Source organism: Nicotiana tomentosiformis, chromosome 4, assembly GCF_000390325.3.
Source record: "Nicotiana tomentosiformis chromosome 4, ASM39032v3, whole genome shotgun sequence".
NCBI classification, from domain to species: Eukaryota; Viridiplantae; Streptophyta; class Magnoliopsida; order Solanales; family Solanaceae; genus Nicotiana; species Nicotiana tomentosiformis.
In genome coordinates, this window is record NC_090815.1 from 37,925,574 (window position 1) to 37,946,989 (window position 21,416).

Consider the following 21,416-nt stretch of genomic DNA (forward strand, 5'->3'; position numbering starts at 1 on the left):
TAACTCATGCCATACGCCAAAATATTCAAAACAGATACAACATGACATAGCAATGCGAGCCTCAAATACTGACTCAATGTCATAATGCACTCATGGCTTGAACACTCAACATCGTAGAAAAGTCTAATCATGTAACCTCTATCCCTCGTGAAGCCATGTGACCTCATAACAAAATCAAAGAAAGTAAGTTGACTCCACACAGTCGAAACTCATGCTCAAAATATAGTGTAAAGATTTACATACATCAAAGAAATCTCTCACTCTCACAAATAAGTCACATGCATGCAAACGGTACCATAGGCTTGTCCTTTGTATAAACTTCTACTAATCTAGGTGTCACGACCCCAATTTCTCTCTGTAGGATGTCGTGATGGCACCTAGTCTCTAAAACTAGGTAAGCCTAACAAACATGCGGAAATAACTGAAACAGTAATTTAAATATCTCAGAACCCAAAAACTAATATAACTCTGTGTATATACAATAGCCCAAAACCCGGAGAAATACAAGTCACAAACTCTATGCCAATATCAAAGTCACCCTTATACAATTGTCTCTAGTAAAGAAGGAAAAATATAGAAATTGATAGGAGGTGACTCCAAGGCCTGCAGACGCAGGCAGGTGTACCTTGAAGTCTCCAAATGCGAATTCAGCTCACTGGTGTCGGGACTGATAGGAAGTACCTGGATCTGCACAAAAGGATGTGCATAAGCGTAGCATGAGTAGACCATAATGGTACCCAGTAAGTGCCACGTCTAACCTCGGTAGATGAGTGACAAGGTCAGGTTAAGGCCCTACTGGAAATAATAAGAAACAGGACGAAAGATTTAACAATATAATAATAATGACAAGGAAATAAAACAGGTAAGGAGCATACCAAAAGTAAGCTACATAGAATCAAGGCAAATAATACATCACGGAAGGAAACAAGGATTTGACATGTTAAGGAAACAAAACAACCAAAGACAAGTACAGCAAATAGAGAAAGATCACAATGTCATGAAAACTAGCCCGAAACAATGATATGATGTATCAATAAGTAACAACTAAGACTGAGATATGATATGAAATGCATGAACATGACTGATTACAAAATATCAATGAAATCAGTGAGATGACAGCAAGAAACGACCACTAGGGGTCCCAACAGTACTAGCATAAAGCCTAAACATGATATCTAACATGATTGAAACCTCAATTACTTTATCATATGATGAAAACACGGATATCAACAAGATAGAGTCACTTTACGGTGCCATGGAATCAACCGGGTCACAATTCTCACTGTGCACGCCCGCACGCCCGACACTTGGCATGTGCGTCACCTCAATACCAATCACATAACACAAAATTCGGGGTTTCCAACCCTCAGGACCAAGTTTGAAAGTGTTACTTACCTCAAACCGAGCAAATCTCTACTCTGAAATGCCTTTGCCTCACAAATCGGTCTCCAAACGTCCTGAATCTAGCCACAAGTAGTACAATATAGTCAATATAGGCTAAAGGGACCAATTCCACAAGAAAAGTACTATATTATAGCCAAAACTCCGAAATCGGCCTGTACCCGGCCCCCGGGCCAACATCTCAAAATTTGACAAGAGTCACAAAACCCGAAAGCCCATTCACTCACGAGTCTAACCATACCAAATTTACTCAAATTCGATAACAAAATCCCATTCAAAATCTCAAAAGTTTAACTCAAGAACACTTCCTCTACTATTTTCCCACTTTTCCACCCCAAATCACAAATTAGATGATGGAATTACAGACATAATCATGGAATTTAGCCAAAACCAAGTAAGAATCACTTACCCCAATCAACTCCACGAAAATCCCTTCAAGAATCGCCCAAATCAGTGGTCTCTAGCTTAAATAAGAAGAATGGGTTCAAACCCTCATTTTTGAAATTAAATACTGTTGCCCAGATTTCCTTCATCGCGAACGCGATCAACGCTTCGAAAATGCGATGCATTACGAACTATGACCTTCGCGAACGCGACCCATGTCTCGCAAACGCGTAGACCAAAAGGCTGGGGTTCCCCAGCTGCCTCACTCATCTTCGCGAATGCGACACCACTCCCGCATTCGCATGCACAGACAGACCACACCATCACGTTCGTGTCCTCTTCTTCGCTAACATGCAGAACAAAAATTCCCAGATCACAAAACACCCTTCACGAATGCGAGGCTCCTCTCGCGAACGCATAAGAGGAAACCAGAAAAACACAGCAGCAAACATCAGCCATCAACCAAGGTCCAAAAATGATCCATTAACCACCCGAAACTCACCCGAGGCCCCCGGGACCTCAGCCAAACATACCATTAAGTCTCAAAATATCATACGAACTTAATCGAGCCCTCAAATCACCTCAAACAACATCAAGACACGAATTACATACGGATTGAAGCCTAATGAACTTTGAAATTTCCAAATTCTACAAACGACGTAGAAACCTATCAAATCACGTCCGATTGACCTCAAATTTTGCACACAAGTCACAAATGACCCCATGAACCTACTACAACTTCCAGAATTGGAATTCGACCCTGATATCAAAAAGTCAACCCCCCGGTCAAACTTTCTAAAAATTCGACTTTCGCCATTTCAAGCCTAATTCTACTCCCGACCTCTAAATCAAAATCCGGACACGCTCCTAAGTCTAGAATCACCCAATGGAGCTAACGGAACTATCAAACTTCCAATCCAAGGTCGTTTACACATAAGTTGACATTCGGTCGACTTTTCCAGCTTAAGATTTCAATTAAGAGACTAAGTGTCTCAATTCAATCTGAATTCACTTCGGACCCAAACCAACTAACCCGATAAGTCATATAGCAACTGTAGAACACAAAAGAAGCAGAAAATGGGGAAACCGGGCTACAACTCTTAAAACGACCGGCCGGGTCGTTACATCCTCCCCCTCTTAAACAAACGTTCGTCCTCGAATAAGTATATAGACATACCTGAAGTGGTGAAAAGAAGAGGATAACTGCTGCGTATATCTTGCTCGGTCTCCCGAGTCGCCTCCTCGACTGGCTAATCCCTCCACTGGACCTTCACAGAAGCAATATTCTTCGACCTCAACTTTCAAACTTGCCTATCCAAGATCGCCATCGGCTCCTCAACATAAGATAAATCCTTGTCTAACTGGACTGAGCTGAAATCCAACAGGTGAGACGGATCGCCGTGATACTTCCGGAGCATAGAAACATGGAATACTGGATGAACTCCTGCTAGACTAGGAGGCAAGGCAAGCTCATAAGCAACCTCCCCAATACGTCGTAACACCTCAAATGGGCCGATAAACCTCGGGCTCAACTTGTCCTTCTTTCCGAACCTCAAAACACCCTTCATGGTGACACCCGGAGCAGGACCCGCTCTCCAATCATGAATGCAACATCACGAACCTTCCGATCCGCATAACTCTTCTGTCTGGACTGTGCTGTGCGCAGTCTATCCTGAATCACCTTAACCTTTGCTAGAGCATCCTGAACCAAATCTGTACCTAATAATCTAGCCTCGCCCGGCTCGAACTAACCCACTGGAGACCTACACCGCCTACCATACAGAGCCTTATACGGTGCCATCTGGATGCTCGACTGATAACTATTGTTATAGGCAAACTCCACTAGTGGTAAGAACTGATCCCACGCACACCTAAACTCCATCACACACGCACGGAGCATATCTTCTAATATCTAAATAGTGCGCTTGGACTGTCCATCCATCTGAGGTTGAAATATTGTGCTCAACTCCACTCGAGTACCCAACTCATGGTGTACGGCCCTCTAGAACCATGATGTAAACTGCGTACCTCGGTCAGAGATGATAGATACCGGTACACCATGAAGCCTGACGATCTCGCGGATATACACTCGAGCCAGCTACTCGAAAGAATAGGTAGTCATCACAGGAATGAAATGAGCTGACTTGGTCAGCCTTTCACAATCACCCAAACTGCATCAAACTTCTGCTAAGTCCGTGGAAGCCCAACAATGAAATCCATAGTGATCCTCTCCCATTTCCACTCCGGAATCTCTAATTTCTGAAGCAACACACCTGGTCACTGATGCTCATACTTCATCTGCTGGCAATTTAGACACCGAGCCACATACTCCACTATGTCCTTCTTCATTCTCCTCTACCAGTACTGTTGTCTCAAGTCCTTATACATCTTCGCGGCACCTGGATGAATAGAATACCGCGAACTATGAGCCTCCTAGAGAATCAACTCATGCAAACCATCTACATTAGGCACACAAAGCCTGCCCTACATTCTCAATGCATCATCATCCCCAATAGTGACCTCCTTAGCATCACCGTGATGGACCGTGTCCTTAAGGAAAAGCAAGTGGGGGTTATCATATTGACGATCCCTGATACGATCATAAAGGGAAGACCGAGAAACCACACAAGCCAATACTCGACTCGACTCAGAAATATCCAATCTAACAAACCGGTTATCTAAGGCCTGAACATCCAATGCCAATGGTCTCTCTACTGCTAGAAGATATGCTAAGCTCCCTAAACTCTCCGCCCGGTGACTCAAGGCATCGGCCACCACATTGGCCTTCCCGGGATGGTATAAAATGGTGATATCATAGTCCTTAAGAAGCTCCAACTACCTCCGCTGACGCAAGTTAAGATCCTTCTATTTGAACAGATGCTGCAAACTCCGGTGATCGGTGTAAATCTCACAATGGACACCATACAAATAGTGCCGCCAGATCTTCAAGGCATGAACAATAGCTATTAACGCAAGGTTGTAGACAAGATAGTTCTTTTCATGGGGGCTTCAATTGGTGCAAAGCATAAGTAATCACTCTACCTTTCTGCATCAAAACACACCTAATACCGATCCGAGAAGCATCACAATATACTGTATAAGAACCAGAAGTTGATGGTAGAACTAGAACTGGACTCGTGGTAAAGGCAGTCTTGAGCTTCTGAAAGCTCTCCTCACACTCATCCGACCACCTGAAAGGAGCACCCTTTTGGGTCAATTTGGTCAAGGGTGATGGAATAGACAAGAAACCCTACATGAACCGAAGGTAATAACCAGCCAAACCAAGAAAGCTTTGAATCTTTGTAGCTAAGGATGGTTTGGGCAACTCTGAACCGCCTTTATCTTCCTCAGATCTAACTGAATACGCTCACTGGACACCACGTGCCCAAAGAATGCCACTGAACTGAGCCAAAATGACACTTAGAGAACTTAGCATAAAGCTTCTCCTCCCTCAACCGCTGCAACACGATCCACAAATGTTGGGCATACTCTTCCTGGCTACAAGAGTACACCAGGATATCATCAATGAATACAATAATAAACGAGTCGAGATAAGGCTGAAACACATTGTTCATCAGATGCATGAACGTTTTTGGGGCGTTGGTTAGCCCAAAAGACATCACAAGAAACTTATAATGACCATAACGGGTCCTAAAAGTTGTCTTAAGAATATCCGATCCCGAATGTTCAACTGGTGATACCCTGACCTCAAATCAATCTTGGAGAACACCTTTGCTCCCTGAAGCTGGTCAAATAGATCATCAATACGTGGCAAATGATACTTGTTCTTGATTGTGACTTTGTTCAACTGCCTATAATCAATGCACATCCTCATAGTACCATCCTTCTTCTTCACAAATAGAACTGGTGCACCCCAAGGTGACACGCTAGGCCGAATAAACCCCTTATCTAGGAGTTCCTGAAGTTGTTCCTTCAATTCCTTCAACTTCGTCAGTGCCATACGATATAGTGGAATAGAAATGGGCTGAGTTCCCGGCACCAAATCAATACCGATATTAATATCCCTGTCAGGCAGCATGTCTGGCAAGTCTGTAGGAAACACATCCGGGAAATCTCGTACCACCAGAACAGAATTAATAGCAGGGGTCTCTACACTAACATCCCTCACAAAGGCCAGATAAGATAGACAACCCTTCTCAACCATCTGCTGAGCCTTCAAGTATGAGATCACTCTACTGGGAACATAGTCTATAGAGCCGCTCCACTCAACCCTCGGCAACCCCGGCATCGCCAATGTCACAGTCTTAGCGTGAAAGTCTAAAATAGAATGACATGGAGACAACCAATCCATACCCAATATCACATCGAAATCAATCATACTAAGCAGTAAGAGATCAACTCTTGTCTCCAATCCCCCAATAGTCACTACACACGATCGATACACACAGTCCACAATAGTAGTATCGCCTACCGGCATATATACATGAACAGATGAAGCTAAAGACTCATAGGGCATATCCAGATAATGAGCAAAATATGATGATACATATGAATAGGTGGAACCAGGGTCAAATAATACAGAGGCATCTGTGGCAAACTAAGACAATACATGTGATCACAGCATCCGAAGCAATGGCATTTGGTCTGGCAGGAATAGCATAGAATTGGGCCTGACCACCACCTGATCGGCCTCCCCCTCTAGGGCGACCCCTAACTGGCTGAGCTCCACCCCGAGCTGGCTGAGCGGGCGGTGAAGTAACGGGAGCTGAAGTCGTAGGCTGACTCATCTACTGACCTGGACCTCCCGTAAGGCGGGACAATACCTGTTGATGTGACCCATATCTCCACACTCAAAACAACCCCTCCCTACAAATGGCGGTGGGGATTGGAGAGGACCCCGAGCACCAGATTACATGCTAGAAGAACCTGGTGTTGATGAGCTCTGAACTGAAGGTGCATGGGATGAACTCTGAACTGGTAGGGCACTGAAAGATGACTGGCCCTGATGATAACTATATGAACTATAGATGGATGATGCACCACGGTGAACTAGACGACCCGTCTGAGCGTGCCTGTAAGGATGACCCCTATCGTGGTAGAACTGACCCCTAGAAGGAACACTGTTGAATCCAACCTATCCACAATGCCTTTTTCCTTCCCTCTCAACCCGCTCCTAGCTACGAACCATCTCAATTTCACTAGAAATGTCGACAACCTCATCAAAAGTAGCACCAGACACTCTATCTCTAGTCATAAGCAATCGCAGTTGAAAAGTGATGCCATTTATGAACCTCCTAATCCTTTCCCTGTCTGTGGGAACCAACCAGACAGCATGACGGGCCAACTCAGAAAATCTCATCTCATACTACATCATGGACATATCACCCTGACGAAGCTACTAAAACTGCCTACGCAGCTCCTCTCTGCGAGACTAAGGCACAAACTTCTCCCGGAAGAGAACGGAGAACTCCTGCCATGTAATGGCTGCTGCACCGACCAGCCTACGCCTCTCGTAAGCCTCCCACCAATGGAAGGCAGCCCTAGAGAACAGAAAGGTATTGATAGACCCCACTGGTCTATAGAATACCTATTGTACGGAGTATCCTCTAGCACTTATCCAAGAAGCCATGTGCATCCTCTCCCTCTGTACCACTGAAAGATGGAGGATGCAGTCTCCCAAACCTCTCCAATCTACGCTGCTCATCATCAGGCATGACAGGAACCACATAGTCCTAAGTGGCTGCAACAAGATGGGCTGGTGGTACCCCCGGTGTCTGGAGTCCCTATACCACCTCCTCTGGTGTGCGGGCGATGGGAGTCCGAGCACCTCCCCCGGCCTGAGAAGTGGCTGTTGCATCTGGAACAGAGATCGCCTGAGCAAGACTGATGCACGCAGTCAGAATATGAGCTAAGGCCTCCTGAAGGCCTGGAATCACAATGGGCACAGTTGGTGCCTGAGCTGGTCCCACTGGTGCATCCGCAACTGGGACCTGATCCTGAACTGGGGCAACTAGTGGATCTGCAGGTGCTACCCTAGCTATTGTGCGAGCTGCACCTTTGCCCCTACCACGGCCTCTACCGCGACTCCGGCCTCTCGCGGCCCTGACTGGTGGTTGTCCATGCTGCCCAATAGTATGTGTCCTTACCATCTGTGAGCGAATAGAATAACATAAGTTTAATAACCAGAATCAAAAGATTCGCTCGACAAGAATTCAAGAATATGGAATTTCCTAAGGGTTCGGTAGCCTCTCGAAGATAAGTACAGATGTCTCCGTACCGATCCATAAGACTCTACTAAACCTACTCATGACTCGTGAGACCTATGTAACCTAGGCTCTGATACCAACTTATCATGACTCAAAACTAACCGTCGTGATGGCGCCTATCATGGAACTAGGCAAGCCAACTACTCAGCCAGTTCAACCAAATAAAAGCTTTAAAAATTAACGGAAGCAGTTAATATTTAAGAAACCATTAAAAAACAAAATAAAACCACAACTCAATAAGAACCCCTCCCAAAGATCGGGGTGTCACCGAGTACATGAGCATATATGTCAGAATACAGTCTACTACAATGTCTTGAGAATAAAAACTGAAACACAAATAGAGATGAAGAAGGAGAGTCAAGGCCTGCGAATGCCATGCAGCTACCTCGATAGTCTCTGAACTCTGAATCCTCAATCAGCAGCCATCGTGACCAGAAGCGTCTGGATCTACACACGAGGTGCAAGGAGTAACGTGAGTACATCCAACTCAGTAAGTAACAAGTCCAACCTTTAGACTGAAAGGTAGTGACGAACTCAACTAGTACAGATAAAATAGAAATAACTGTGCAGAATGTAGGCATGCTTTCAAGTTAAATAGATAGTTTAGAACAGTAAAGTAGATCAAGTCTGAACAGTGTGAAGAATATATCTCTTCTACTTTTACACGCCAATGCACAAATCGTATGTGATACACCAGGCTGATAGCCTCATGTGATCACGCTCTCAAATGCTCAACCACTCGATACTGTATATGGCTCATAGGCCGAAGGAAGATCCATCCCGGAATATATAAATCACTGACCATCAGTCACCCAATACCGAGGAAGGACAATCCAGCCCTATGGACAAGATCCATCTCTAGGTATCAAGTACCTCAGACAAGATCTGTATCCAGGGAAGATCCATCCCTCAATAATATCAACCGCACTCATTGGGGGTGTGTACAGACTCTGAAGGGGCTCCTACAGCCCAAGCGTTATCACAACTCAGTATAACCGCTGCAGCATGCAGCCCGATCCCATAACTGTCACTCATGATCAGACTCTCGGCCTCACTCAGTCATCAATCTCTCCAGTCTCATTCACGAGCTCACAATGTCATGAAAACTAGCCCGAAACAATGATATGATGTATCAATAAATAACAACTGAGACTGAGATATGATATGAAATACATGAACATGACTGATTACAAAATATCGATGAAATCAGTGAGATGACAGCAAGAAATGATCACTACAGGTCCCAACAATACTGGCATAAAGCCTAGACATGATATCTAACATGATTGACAGCTCAATTACTTTATCATATGATGAAAACACGGATATCAACAAGATAGAGTCACTATACGGTGCCATGGAATCAACCAGGTCACAATTCTCATGGTGCACACCCACACGCCTGTCACTTGGCATATGCGTCACCTCAATACCAATCACATAACACAAAATTCAGGGTTTCCAACCCTCAGGACCAAGTTTGAAAGTGTTACTTACCTCAAACCGAGCAAAACTCTACTTTGAAATGCCTTTGCCTCTCAAATCGGTCTCCAAACGTCCCGAATCTAGCCACAAGTAGTATGATACAGTCAATATATGCTAAAGGGACCAATTCCGCAAGAAAAGTACTATATTATAGCCAAAACTCCGAAATCAACCCGTACCCGACCCCCAGGCCCACGTCTCAAAATTCGACAAGAGTCACAAAACCCGAAAGACCATTCACTCACGAGTCTAACTATACCAAATTTAGTCAAATCCGATAACAAAATCCCATTCAAAATCTCAAAAGTTTAACTCAAGAACACTTCCTCTTTTGTTTCCCAATTTTCCACCCCAAATCACAAATTAGATGATGGAATTCAAGACATAATCATGGAATTTAGCCAAAAACAAATAAGAATCACTTACCCCAATCAACTCCATGAAAATCCCTTCAAGAATCTCCTAAATCCGTGGTCTCTAGCTCAAAATATGAAGAATGGGTTCAAACCCTCATTTTTGAAATTAAATATTATTTCCCAGATTTCCTTCTTCGCGAACGTGACCATCCTCTCGTGCTCGCGTAGACCAATTTGATTGCCTCCCAGTTTAACTTTTCGCGAACGCGATGCTTTACCAACTCTGACCTTCGCGAACGCGACACATGCCTCGCGAACGCGACACATGCATCGCGAACGCGTAGACCAAAAGGTTGGGGTTCCCTAGCTGCCTCACTCCTCTTCGCGAACACGACACCACTCCCTCGTTCGTGATGCACACACAGACCACACCTTCGCGTCCGCATCCTCTTCTTTGCGAACGCGCAAAGAAGAAAATTCCCAGCTCACTAACACCCTTCGCGAATGCGAGGCTCCTCTCGCGAACGCGTAAGAGGAAACCAGAAAAATACAGCAGCAGACATCAGCCATCAACTAATGTCAAAAAATGATCTGTTAACCACCCGAAACTCATCTGAGGCCCCCCGAGACCTCAACCAACCATCAAGTCCCAAAACATCATAAGAACTTAGTCGAATCCTCAAATCACCTCAAACAACATCAAAACACGAATTACACACGGATTTAAGCCTAATGAACTTTGAAATTTCCAAATTCTACAAACGACGTCGAAACCTATTGACCTCAAATTTTGCACACAAGTCACAAATGACCCCACTAACCTACTGCAACTTCCGGAATCAGAATCCGACCTCGATATCAAAAAGTCAACCCCCCTGTCAAACTTCACAAAAATTTGACTTTCGCCATTTCAAGCCTAATTCTACTCCCGACCTCCAAATCACAATCCGGACAGGCTCCTAAGTCCAGAATCACCCAACGGATCTAACGGAACCATCAAAATCCAATCCGAGGTAGTTTACACATAATTCAATATCCGGTCGACTTTTCCAGCTTAAGATTTTAATTAAGAGACTAAGTGTCTCAATTCACTCTCAATTCACTCCGGACCTAAACCAACTAACCTGGTAAGTCATATAGTAGTTGTAGAACACAAAAGAAGAAGAAAATGGGGAAACGGGGTTACAACTTTCTAAACGACAGGCCGGGTCGTTACACACGGCCTTTATTTCTCAATACCAATTTCAACAACAAGATATTCCACGATTTAACAACTTCAAGTAAAGAGCTCAATAATTAAGTAATGAATACGGAATAAAGGAAACAAGAACTTCAACTAAACATGAGGGCAATTAGCATGTAAGAGAATAAGACAAGTAGACATGTGAAAATAGACTAAGAATGATGAATATAACATGTTAAGATAACTCAATTAAGGCATGAAAGGAATCTACATAGCTAAAATCGGTAATTTCTACATTTAGCCCATGTACACACTCGTCACCTTGCGTACACGGCTTCCACACATCACAATTATCACAAACAATACCAATCCCAAGGGGAAATTCCCCCACAAGGGGTTAGGCAAGTCACTTACCTCAGATCACGCTAAATCAATCCACTAGTAAGCGTTTCCCTCAACCATACAAGAATTACTCAAATCCAGCCTCAAATCGCCTTTCAAATCCTCAAATTTTAGCCTAAGACGTTTCTACCATTTTCCCCCAATTTTCCAACTCAAATCCCTAATTAGATGATGAAATTAACAATTCTTACCCCATTAATATCTCTAAAAATCTCCCGAAATTTTCCTCCCCACCGAGCTCTCTAAGTCCAAAATATGAAATATGAAATATGAAATATGAAATAAACCCTCGACTTTGAAACTTAAATTTGCTATCCAACGATTCCTTCAACGCAAAAGCGGAATGAGCCTTGAGTTCGTGATGCACAAAAATACACAACTGCTAAAATCCTCTTCGCGAACGCGATGAACACTGAACCCAAGCCTACGCGAATGCGACTCCTCATATGCGAACGCGGTGAACAACTTCTTACACCTTCGCGAATCTGTGGCAATCTTCGCGAACGCAAAGAAAAATCCTCTCCTTCCTCCCAGATACCCTTCGCAAACGCGAGACCTCTCTCGTGAATGCGATGAAGGAAACCAAATATCAGGAAATTCAGCAGCTTCAACAATTCCTTAAGGTTCTGAAATGCGCCGAACAAGGTCTGAATCACACCCAAAGCCCCCTGGGCCTCAACCAAACATACCAACAAGTCCGAAAATATCATACGAACACGCTCGAAGCGTCAAATCATATCAAACAACATTAGAATCATGGATAGTGCATCGATTCAAGCCTAAAAAACTTATGAACTTCCGAATTCCAAAACTTATGTCGATTCATACCAAAACAACTCCGATTGACTTCAAACTTTGCACACAAGTCATAAATGACATTACGAACCTATTCCAACTTCCAGAATCAGGATCCGGCCCCGATATCAATAAAGTCAACTCCCCGACAAACTTTCCAACCTTCTAAACCTTCAACTTTCCAACGTTCGCCACTTATTGACGAAATGACCTATGGACCTCCAAATCAACATCCGGACACGCTCCTAACTGAAAAATCACCATATGGAGCTATTGGAACCATCAAAGCTCCATTCCGGAGTCATCTTCACAAAAGTCAAACTACGGTCAACTCTAATAACTTAGGACTCCAACTTAGGGACTATGTGTCCCATTTCACTCCGGAACTCACCCGAAACCAAAAGTCAAACACCCCGGAAAGTCACATAATCACAATGTAGCATAGAGGAGGCAATAAATAGGGTATCGGGGCTAAAACACTCAAAACGACCGGCCGGGTCGTTAAAGTAGGCTTGCTCAATCTAAAATCAATTAGGACTTTTTTATGGTTGTAATGTGGGCTAAGGGACGGGTAGGATATATTTAGAAAAAGTGAGTCACCCTCCTAAGCTCTTTAATACATCACATAATCAACTTTATTCACATATTCTTCAATCTCAACTTCAATTCTACAAACAATATCACCCCCAAAATGTTCACTCTTTCTTTAAGTACCACGTTAATATATACCCACTAGCAAGGATAAGATGACATATTTTTATCTATATATATTTATTTTTTAATTTTTATGGATTTTTTCTATTTTTTTCTTTTCTTTTCAATAGCAATTTTTTTTAATTATAATCCCTACTAGTGGTGTATTCTTTAAAATACACGTGCACCTTTTTTCCTTTCATTGGTTCCACTCAAAAACCATCCAAGTGCCTTTCTTACATCCTTTTGCGCTTATCTTACAATTTAAGTTGTTTAAGAGGTAAAAAGATTAAAATAATATCAATTAAAAACAAAAAGGGTATTTGCTTGTAATGTGGTTGCCAAATAAAAGTTTATAGGCTCAAAAGGCTTAACTAGGGATAATTTTATTTGTGATAGACATTAAGCTCAAAAAGATCAAAGGAAGCCTAAAGTTATTTTTCAAACCGAGCATCACCCAAAATTTTGTTTAACCTCACATGTCAGGATACTTCTAGACTCAAATGCAATATCATGGACTATACAAAAATCTCACCAAACATGGCACATGACTCTCTAAGGATGGTCTCATTTCAACTCTCGGACTAAGGGAAGTATTCACGGAGCCAAGAGATATTAAGCATTTGGCACAAAGTGAACACAAGTCAAGAAAACGAGACATAGGCGTCACAAAACATGCGATCGAATTCATAAATGCATCATGAACAGTTATAAACATAGAGAAGATACGACACATGCCAAAGCCTAAATATTCTACCATCAAACAAGTCAAAGGCAACTAGGAATCTCATCTTTCTTCCTCCATTCATTACTTAACTCTAATACTCTAAATAAAATAACTACCCGATTCAAAATACATCCCATGAAAAAGAACCGAGGCACAAAGAAAACTTATAGGGGATTATTGCTACCTAAAAGGAAAATGACATATTTTTGAATTTTTATTTAGACGTTAATCCCTCAAAAACAACTGCCTAGGAGATCCATCATCGGAAAAAGTCTAATCTTTTTCTATGTTTTTTTGTTCATTTTTCCATATTTTTGTATTTTTTTTATTTTTATCTAACTAAGCAATGCCAAAATAGAAAGACAAGAAGCTAATCTAAAGCTAGACTACAAAAAATAATAAGAAGAAGCTAAGAGGTACTAATATACTATTTACCAACCAACGGGAATCTCCCACCCCACACTTAATTCATATAATGTCCTCAGAGCATATGAAAGCAAATAAAATTAAGAAGGGTGGTAAAGAAACTCCCTAGTCACTCCTCATCTTCCTCCGCAGCATAGAAGTCTCTATCAGCAACCTCCCACTCATTCTCATCATCAATAGTCAAACTGTGATACCATGAATCATGGTATAAAGTGGTCATAATGGCACCACACTTAAAATGTTATCACAGGGTTCGTCAATTCATTCAAGGTTACTCTGACTTCACCTTGTACCATAAAGCATATTCAAATCCTGAAAGCAACTCGCTCACACAATCACAATGTATCCACCATACTTTAATCAATATACCCCGACTGGTATGAGCCATCCCACATTTAAAATTTCATGCTAGGTAAGCTCACGAACTATTAGTGTATCAATCCCGGAGACTCAGGCTCTTATTGGGATGAAATTTTCCTTCGAGGCATTTTATCGAACACTTGGTGCATACTAGGTCTGTATAAGATCTTGTGTGGGTGAGGGATATCCCCACCCTCTGAAATCGGCTTGGGAATAGCTTGCAAACACTCGCACAAGCAATAATAATGTCAATCCTATATTGTTTAAGGGGTTCTGTGTGCTGTGAGCGCGGGGGGAGGGGGGGTAACAGAATGTGTGTGTGTATGTGAAAGACAAAGAGGGAAGAGACTTACCTGGGCCTCGTGATCTAGGACGTGAGACTCTTCTCACCGTTGGGCATATGATGCGAGGGGAGGGGCGGGGGGGGAAGGTCGCGGCACGGGGTGTTTGGCGAGTTGGAGCTCAGCTCTGCGACGAAGTTAAGACCTCACTAGGCACTCTCTAGGGCGTGATTATGTGATTTTGCACTCTATATTTGACATTGTTATGTGTTTTGAACTCCTTATTGTGCTCCCGATTACATCCTTCAATTATATCTCATTTGTATCTATTAAAACAACCAAAATTCATAGAAGATCAACTCATTAGCGCTCACAAACCAAAAATAAAAATAAAATAAATTAAGTTAAACTACTCTATGAATTGGGTTGCCTCCCAATGAGCGCCTTACTTAATGTTGCGGCCTAGCGAATACAACATAACCATGGGTTTCCTCCCATGAAGTACCTGATTTAACATCGCGATGCGACGTTGTTTCTTCCTTGTCAAGGATCCTTCAAGTAAATGGTTGAGATCACTCATTCTTCCCCAATCATGCCTTGATAGTGCTTCAATCTTTGCCCATTGACTCTAAACTTGTTAATTCCATCCTTCGATTCCACATCCTTTACTCCCGAGGGAATTGCCTCTACCATACAAAATGGTCTCAACCATCTCGATTTCAATTTGCCCAAAAATAGTCTCAAACTCGAATTATACAATAACACTGCATCTCTAGGCCTAAAATTACGGTCGAGAATGTTCTTATCATGCATTATCTTCATTCGCTCTTTGTACAGCCTGGTGCTTTCAAATGAGTGTTAACGGAATTCATTAGGTTCATGCAACTTTGTAACCCTACTTTTTCCCACAGCTTCAATATGAAGATTCAATATTCTCAACGCCCATAAAGCTCTATGCTCCAACTCCACTGGCAAGTGATATGCCTTATCAAATACCAATTTATACAGCGACATACCGATTTGGGTCTTGAATGCAGTGCGGTAAGCCCAGAGTGCATCATCCAACTTCCTTGACCAATCTGTTCTTATAGCATTTACTATCTTTGTCAACACATTCTTTATCTCTCTGTTCGATACCTCCACTTGCCCACTTGTTTGCGGGTGATACGGAGTGGCCACCTTGTGGTCAACTCCATACTTTTCTAATAGCTTTGTGAAGGATCGGTTGCAGAAGTGAGTGCCACTGTCACTAGTTATTCCCCTTGGAGTGCCAAACCGGGTGAAAATGTTCCTTCTCATGAAACTAATGACTTCCTTTGCATCATTTGCAGGGAGTTCCACAACGTCCACTCATTTCTAGACATATTCCACTGCTACAAGGATATACTTGTTACCATATGAGCTGACGAACTATCATGATCCAAAATCTCAACCAGTCGTGATGGCGTCTAACACACTTACTAGGCAAGCCGACAATCATATAATAGCTAAACATTTGAATGAAATAGGTTTCATAAACTCAACAACGGAAAAACTCAATAACTGATAAAAGTAACTAAAACTCTACTACAACCAACCCAGCACCTGGTGTCAACGAGTACATGAGCTACTAAGTATCAACATAGTTTGAAACTCTAGTACAACTGTCTATGTAATAGAACATTACTAATAAAATGAAAAGAATGAGAGTCAAGGTTTGCGGGCGTCATAGAAGCTACCTCAAGATCTCCAAGCAGGTACTAGAACTAATCAAACGATCACCGCGTCCAGATATACCTGGATCTGCACACGAAGTGCAGAGTGTAGTATGAGTACAACGACCCAATGTACTCAATAAGTATCGTAGCTAACCTTGATGAGGTAAAAGAAGCATCAATTATAAATGATACTAGCTATCACCTGTACAGTTTCATCTTTTTAACAAGTACAAAGCAATAATGAAATCAAGTCCTAAACATAGTAAATAACATTTATGTGTATGTGTATAGTTTCTCAAATACTCTGTTCAATCAATATTTGGCATATAGAGATGATATGCAGTTAAATCAGGTAAATTATCACAAAATTTATAAGTAAGATGAAATGCAAAATCCAAACAAACACTGGCCAGATTTTCTCAACCTTTCCAATTCCATACCAAACCACTGATCAGATTTCCTCAATATCCGCATGCACACCATCAAGACAGAAACATGAGAGGGTGATCCTAGGAGGATAGATCCATATCCACACGCAAGCACGGCCAATTCAACGTGCTACTAGCCCGGTGTGGTCACAAGCTCAATATCATAATCCATCGGGCATGGTCAAAGGCTCAATATCATAATCTTCCTGGCGTGGTCACAGGTACAATAACACAATCCGCCCGGCGTGGTTACAGGCATAACAACACAATCAGCCCAGCATGGTCACAAGCATAACAACACAATCCTCCTGGTATGGTCGCAGGCATAACAATACAATTTTCCCAACATGGTCACAAGCATAACAATACAATCTGCCAGGCGTGATCATAGGCACCCAGTCCAATCATATCACACAGGAGCAAATAACAAGAATACATGTACGTGATGAATAATTAACAAATCTCATGCTCCTGGACTGGTAAAAGTGATATGCTAAGTGTAGGCATATGCAAAGTGTTCTATCATAGCTCGAATCGGCAAATCTCATCACAGAATAACATTTATCAATTTCATTCATTGATTAAACCTCTACATAGCCTCTAACATGGCTCAAATAGTTCACAACAATGTTACAAAAGTGAGAAACATCATAGCTTAAAGCTTAACAGACAAATCCAAGCATATCATAGCCTAAGGACAACCCGAGCATGGATAAATACACCCGGTGTGAGCATATAGGCTAAAACCCAGAATAATTCAGGAACTAGTGCCTCAACCAAGTTTAGATTAGATACTTACCTCAAGTAAGCCAAATTACTCCCTTAACAAGCCCTTCCCGCGCGTATCAATCTCTGGAAAGCCCGAATCTAGCCAAAATAATGCAATACTATCAATAAAATCCATAGGAAGTGATTCCAAAAGATAAAGCTAAGGTCTTTAACTCAAATCAAAAAGTCAACCAAAAAAGTCAACCCCGGGCTCGCACCTCGAAACCTGATAAAATTTATAAATTCCGAACACCCATTCAATTACGAGTCCAACTATACCAAAATCATCCAATTCCAATCACAAATCGCCCATCTAATCCACAAATTTCACTCTCCAATAACATAGTCCAAAAATTCCCAAATTTTAACTTAGATTCATGAGAAATAGGTGAAATAATCAATGGGTATTCAATATTTATGGACAAAAGTGATTAAAAGTCACTTACCTCTTCACTCTAGGTGAAAACCTCTCCAAACATCGCCCTAGTCCGCACTCCAGAATTCCCAAAATGAAAGAAAAACTCAAACCCTCGATTTTAAATCACTGCCCAGCACTTTCGCTTCTGCGGGCTAAATTACCGCACCTGCGGTTCCGCTTTTACGGAAAAAGTCTCATTTATGTGAAGACAACTTAAACACCGACTAGCTGCTTTTGCGGCCAAAATCCCGCTATTGCGGGTCTGCTTCTGCGGTCTACCAAGAGCTCCTGTGCGCCCACACCTGTGGGAAACATCCGCATTTGCGGTTCCTGCCCATCACGCCAAACTCTACTTTTGTGGAACGACCATCGTAGAAGCGACTTCCCTTCGGCGTAGCCCAACTTGCTTCTGCGATAATCCCCAAGCCGGGCCCCTTCCGCACCTGCGGTCAAGCCCACCACGGATGCGGTTACACCAGCAACCCAAATTCTTCAACAGTGCATTAAGTCTAACTTTGGATCTATTAGCCAAATGTAATTTACCTAAGGCCCCCGAGACCTCATCCAAATATACCAACATATCTTAAAACATCATACAAACTTAGTTGAAGCCTCAAATCGCATCAAACAACATCAAAAACATGAATTGCACCCCAATTCAAGCCTATTAAAACTAATGGATTTCCAACTTCTAAAATCGATGCTGAAACCTGTCAAACCAACTCCGATTGAACTCAAATTTTGCACAAAAGTAATAAATGTCACAATGGAGCTACTCAAACTCTCGGAACCAAAATTTGAGCCCAGTATCAACAAAGTCAACTATCGGTCAAACTTCTCAACCTTCCAAACCTTCAACTTTTCAATTTTCGCCAATTCAAGCCAAAACGACCTACGGGCCTCCAAATCAATATCCGGACATACTCCTAAGTCCAAAATTACCATATTGAGCTAACGAAACATCAAAACTCCATTCCAGAGCCATTTACTCATAAGTCAACATCCGTTCAACTCTTTCAACTTAAGTTCTAACCTTGGGACTAAGTGTCCCAATTCATTCTGAAACATCCCCGGAACCTAACCAACCACCACGGCAAGTCATGTAAACACAAGTGAACATAAAATAAGTGATAAACAGGGGAACGAGGCTACAATACACAAGATGATCGTCTGGGTAGTCATACGAATGTCTCCATAAAATCTATTCCCCACACATCAAACACCAACACTTCCTAAATTTGATTCATAGGCATCTCATGTCGATGGGAGATATTTCCCGTCCTTTGTCACTCAACACAGCCTTTAACCAAAAAGTGTGTATCTTTGAACTGGGTTGGCCAGTAAAAGCCAGACTCTAACAACTTTGCAACTGTCCTTACTCCTTCAAAGTGGCCACCATATGGGGATGTGTGACAAGCCTGCAAAATAGAAGATTGGTCTATCTCGGGGATACATATCTGGATAATGTTATCCACACATAATTTAAACAAATATGGCTCATCCCAGAAGTATATTCGACCATCACGAAGGAACTTTTTCTTTTGCACATAAGACAAGTCATAGGGAACAATATCGCTTGCTAAGTTATTTGCAATATCAGCATACCATGGCGGCCCCTCCAGACTTGCTACCAAAGGTTGTTCATCCACGAACGTCTCCGAGATCTCTTCTATCTCCACCTTCTTTTCGGCTCCTTCAAGCCTAGACAAGTGACATGTCACTTGGTTCTCCATTCCTTTTCTGTCACAAATTTCCAAGTTAAATTCTTGCAGTAGTAGCACCCAATGAATCAGGTGTGGCTTTGACTCCTTTTTTTGATTAAGTACCTGAGAGCAGCATGGTCAGTGTAAACAATTACCTTTGATCTATTAGGTACGACCTTGTCAGTCACAATATAGTTGAGCTGGGCACCACTCAAGGTCCTACTCGCATAGTAGATGGGGTGCATGACCTTGTCATTTCGTTGCCCCAAGACTGCTACCATAGCATAGTCACTCGCATCACATATGAGTTCAAATGGTTGCTCCCAGTCGGATGCAACTATAATGGGTGCAGTCACCGGTCTCTTCTTCAACTCCTAAAAAGCTACCTTACAGTCATTAGAAAACACAAAGGGGTGATCATTTATAAGCAATTTATATAAAGGGTTAGAAATTATTGAGAAATACTTTATAAATCTCATGTACAAGTCGTCATGACCAAGAAAACTTCTTATTGCTTTGACAGACGTGGGTGGTGGCAACTTCTCTATCACATCCACTTTAGCACAGTCAACCTCAATACCTTTACTTGATACTAGGTGTCCCAAGACTATACCTTCCTATACCATAAAATGTCACTTTTCCCAGTTCAATACCAGATTTGCCTCTATACACCTTTCTAATACTCTTTTCAAATTTCTTAAACATTCATCAAATGAATTTCCCACCACTGAGAAATCATTCATGAACACTTCCATAATATCTTCTACCATATCAGTAAAAATGGCCATCATGCACCTTTAGAATGTGGCGGGTGCATTGCATAGGCCAAATAACATCCTCCGAAAAGCATAAATCACATATGGGCAGGTGAATGATATTTTCTCTCTATCCTCGGGGGCAATAAAGATCTGGTCATACCCCGAGTACCCATCCAGGAAGCAAAAGTGAGATTCCTCGGCCAATCTATCTAACATCTAATCTAAGAATGAAATGTAACATTGTCCTTTTGGGTGGCTTTATTTAGTTTTTTGTAGTCCATACAGATTCACCAACACATGACTTTTCTATTTAAGATCTACTCATTATTCTCGTTTTGTACCACAGTCATCCCACCTTTCTTTGGGACACATTAAACTGGGCTAACCCAGCTATTGTCTGAGATGGAAAAAATAATTCCCGCATCTAACCACTTGATTGCCTCTTTCTTTACTATTTCCTTCATATTCGAGTTCAGCCTTCTTTGATGTTCCCTAGAAGGTTTGTATCCTTCTTCCAGTATAATCTTACGCATACAAAAAGTTGGGTTGATACCTTTTATGTCAGCAATAGTCCACCCAATAGCAGTCTTGCACTCCTTCATCACCTACAAAAGTTGTTCTACCTGCAGATCTAACAAACCATATTAGATAATAACATCAAAAGTGGAATTGGTTCCCAAGAAGGCATACTTGAGATTGGTTGGAAGTTGTTTAAGCTCCAAAAATTGCAGTTCCTCTATTGATGGCTTGGTGGAAGGTATGTTTCTCTCCTCTAAGTGTAACAGTTCAAACTGAGGTTCCCTTCTCCAGAATCCATAGCCTATAAGAGCCAAGACCCACTCTACAAAGTTTTCACGGTGTACCTCATCTAGGTTCATTATGCATGCTTCCAATGGATCTCTAGAATGAAGAGTCTCATCCTCC

The 21,416-nt window shown here is 42.1% G+C and overlaps 2 protein-coding genes across 2 annotated transcripts; both read right to left on the reverse strand.

The window, feature by feature from the left end:
• Positions 1 to 15,578: 15,578 nt before the first annotated feature.
• LOC138909514 (uncharacterized) lies at positions 15,579 to 16,019 on the reverse strand. The gene has a single exon (XM_070200718.1). It carries the CDS (start codon positions 16,017 to 16,019, stop codon positions 15,579 to 15,581), a length of 441 nt encoding a protein of 146 aa, XP_070056819.1.
• Positions 16,020 to 19,317: 3,298 nt separating this feature from the next.
• On the reverse strand, positions 19,318 to 21,094 carry LOC138909515 (uncharacterized). Its single transcript, XM_070200719.1, has 3 exons — positions 20,879 to 21,094; positions 19,858 to 20,108; positions 19,318 to 19,771 (listed from the first exon to the last, which is right to left on the reverse strand). The coding sequence occupies exons 1-3, from the start codon at positions 21,092 to 21,094 to the stop codon at positions 19,318 to 19,320; spliced, it is 921 nt and encodes a 306-aa protein (XP_070056820.1).
• Positions 21,095 to 21,416: the final 322 nt, after the last annotated feature.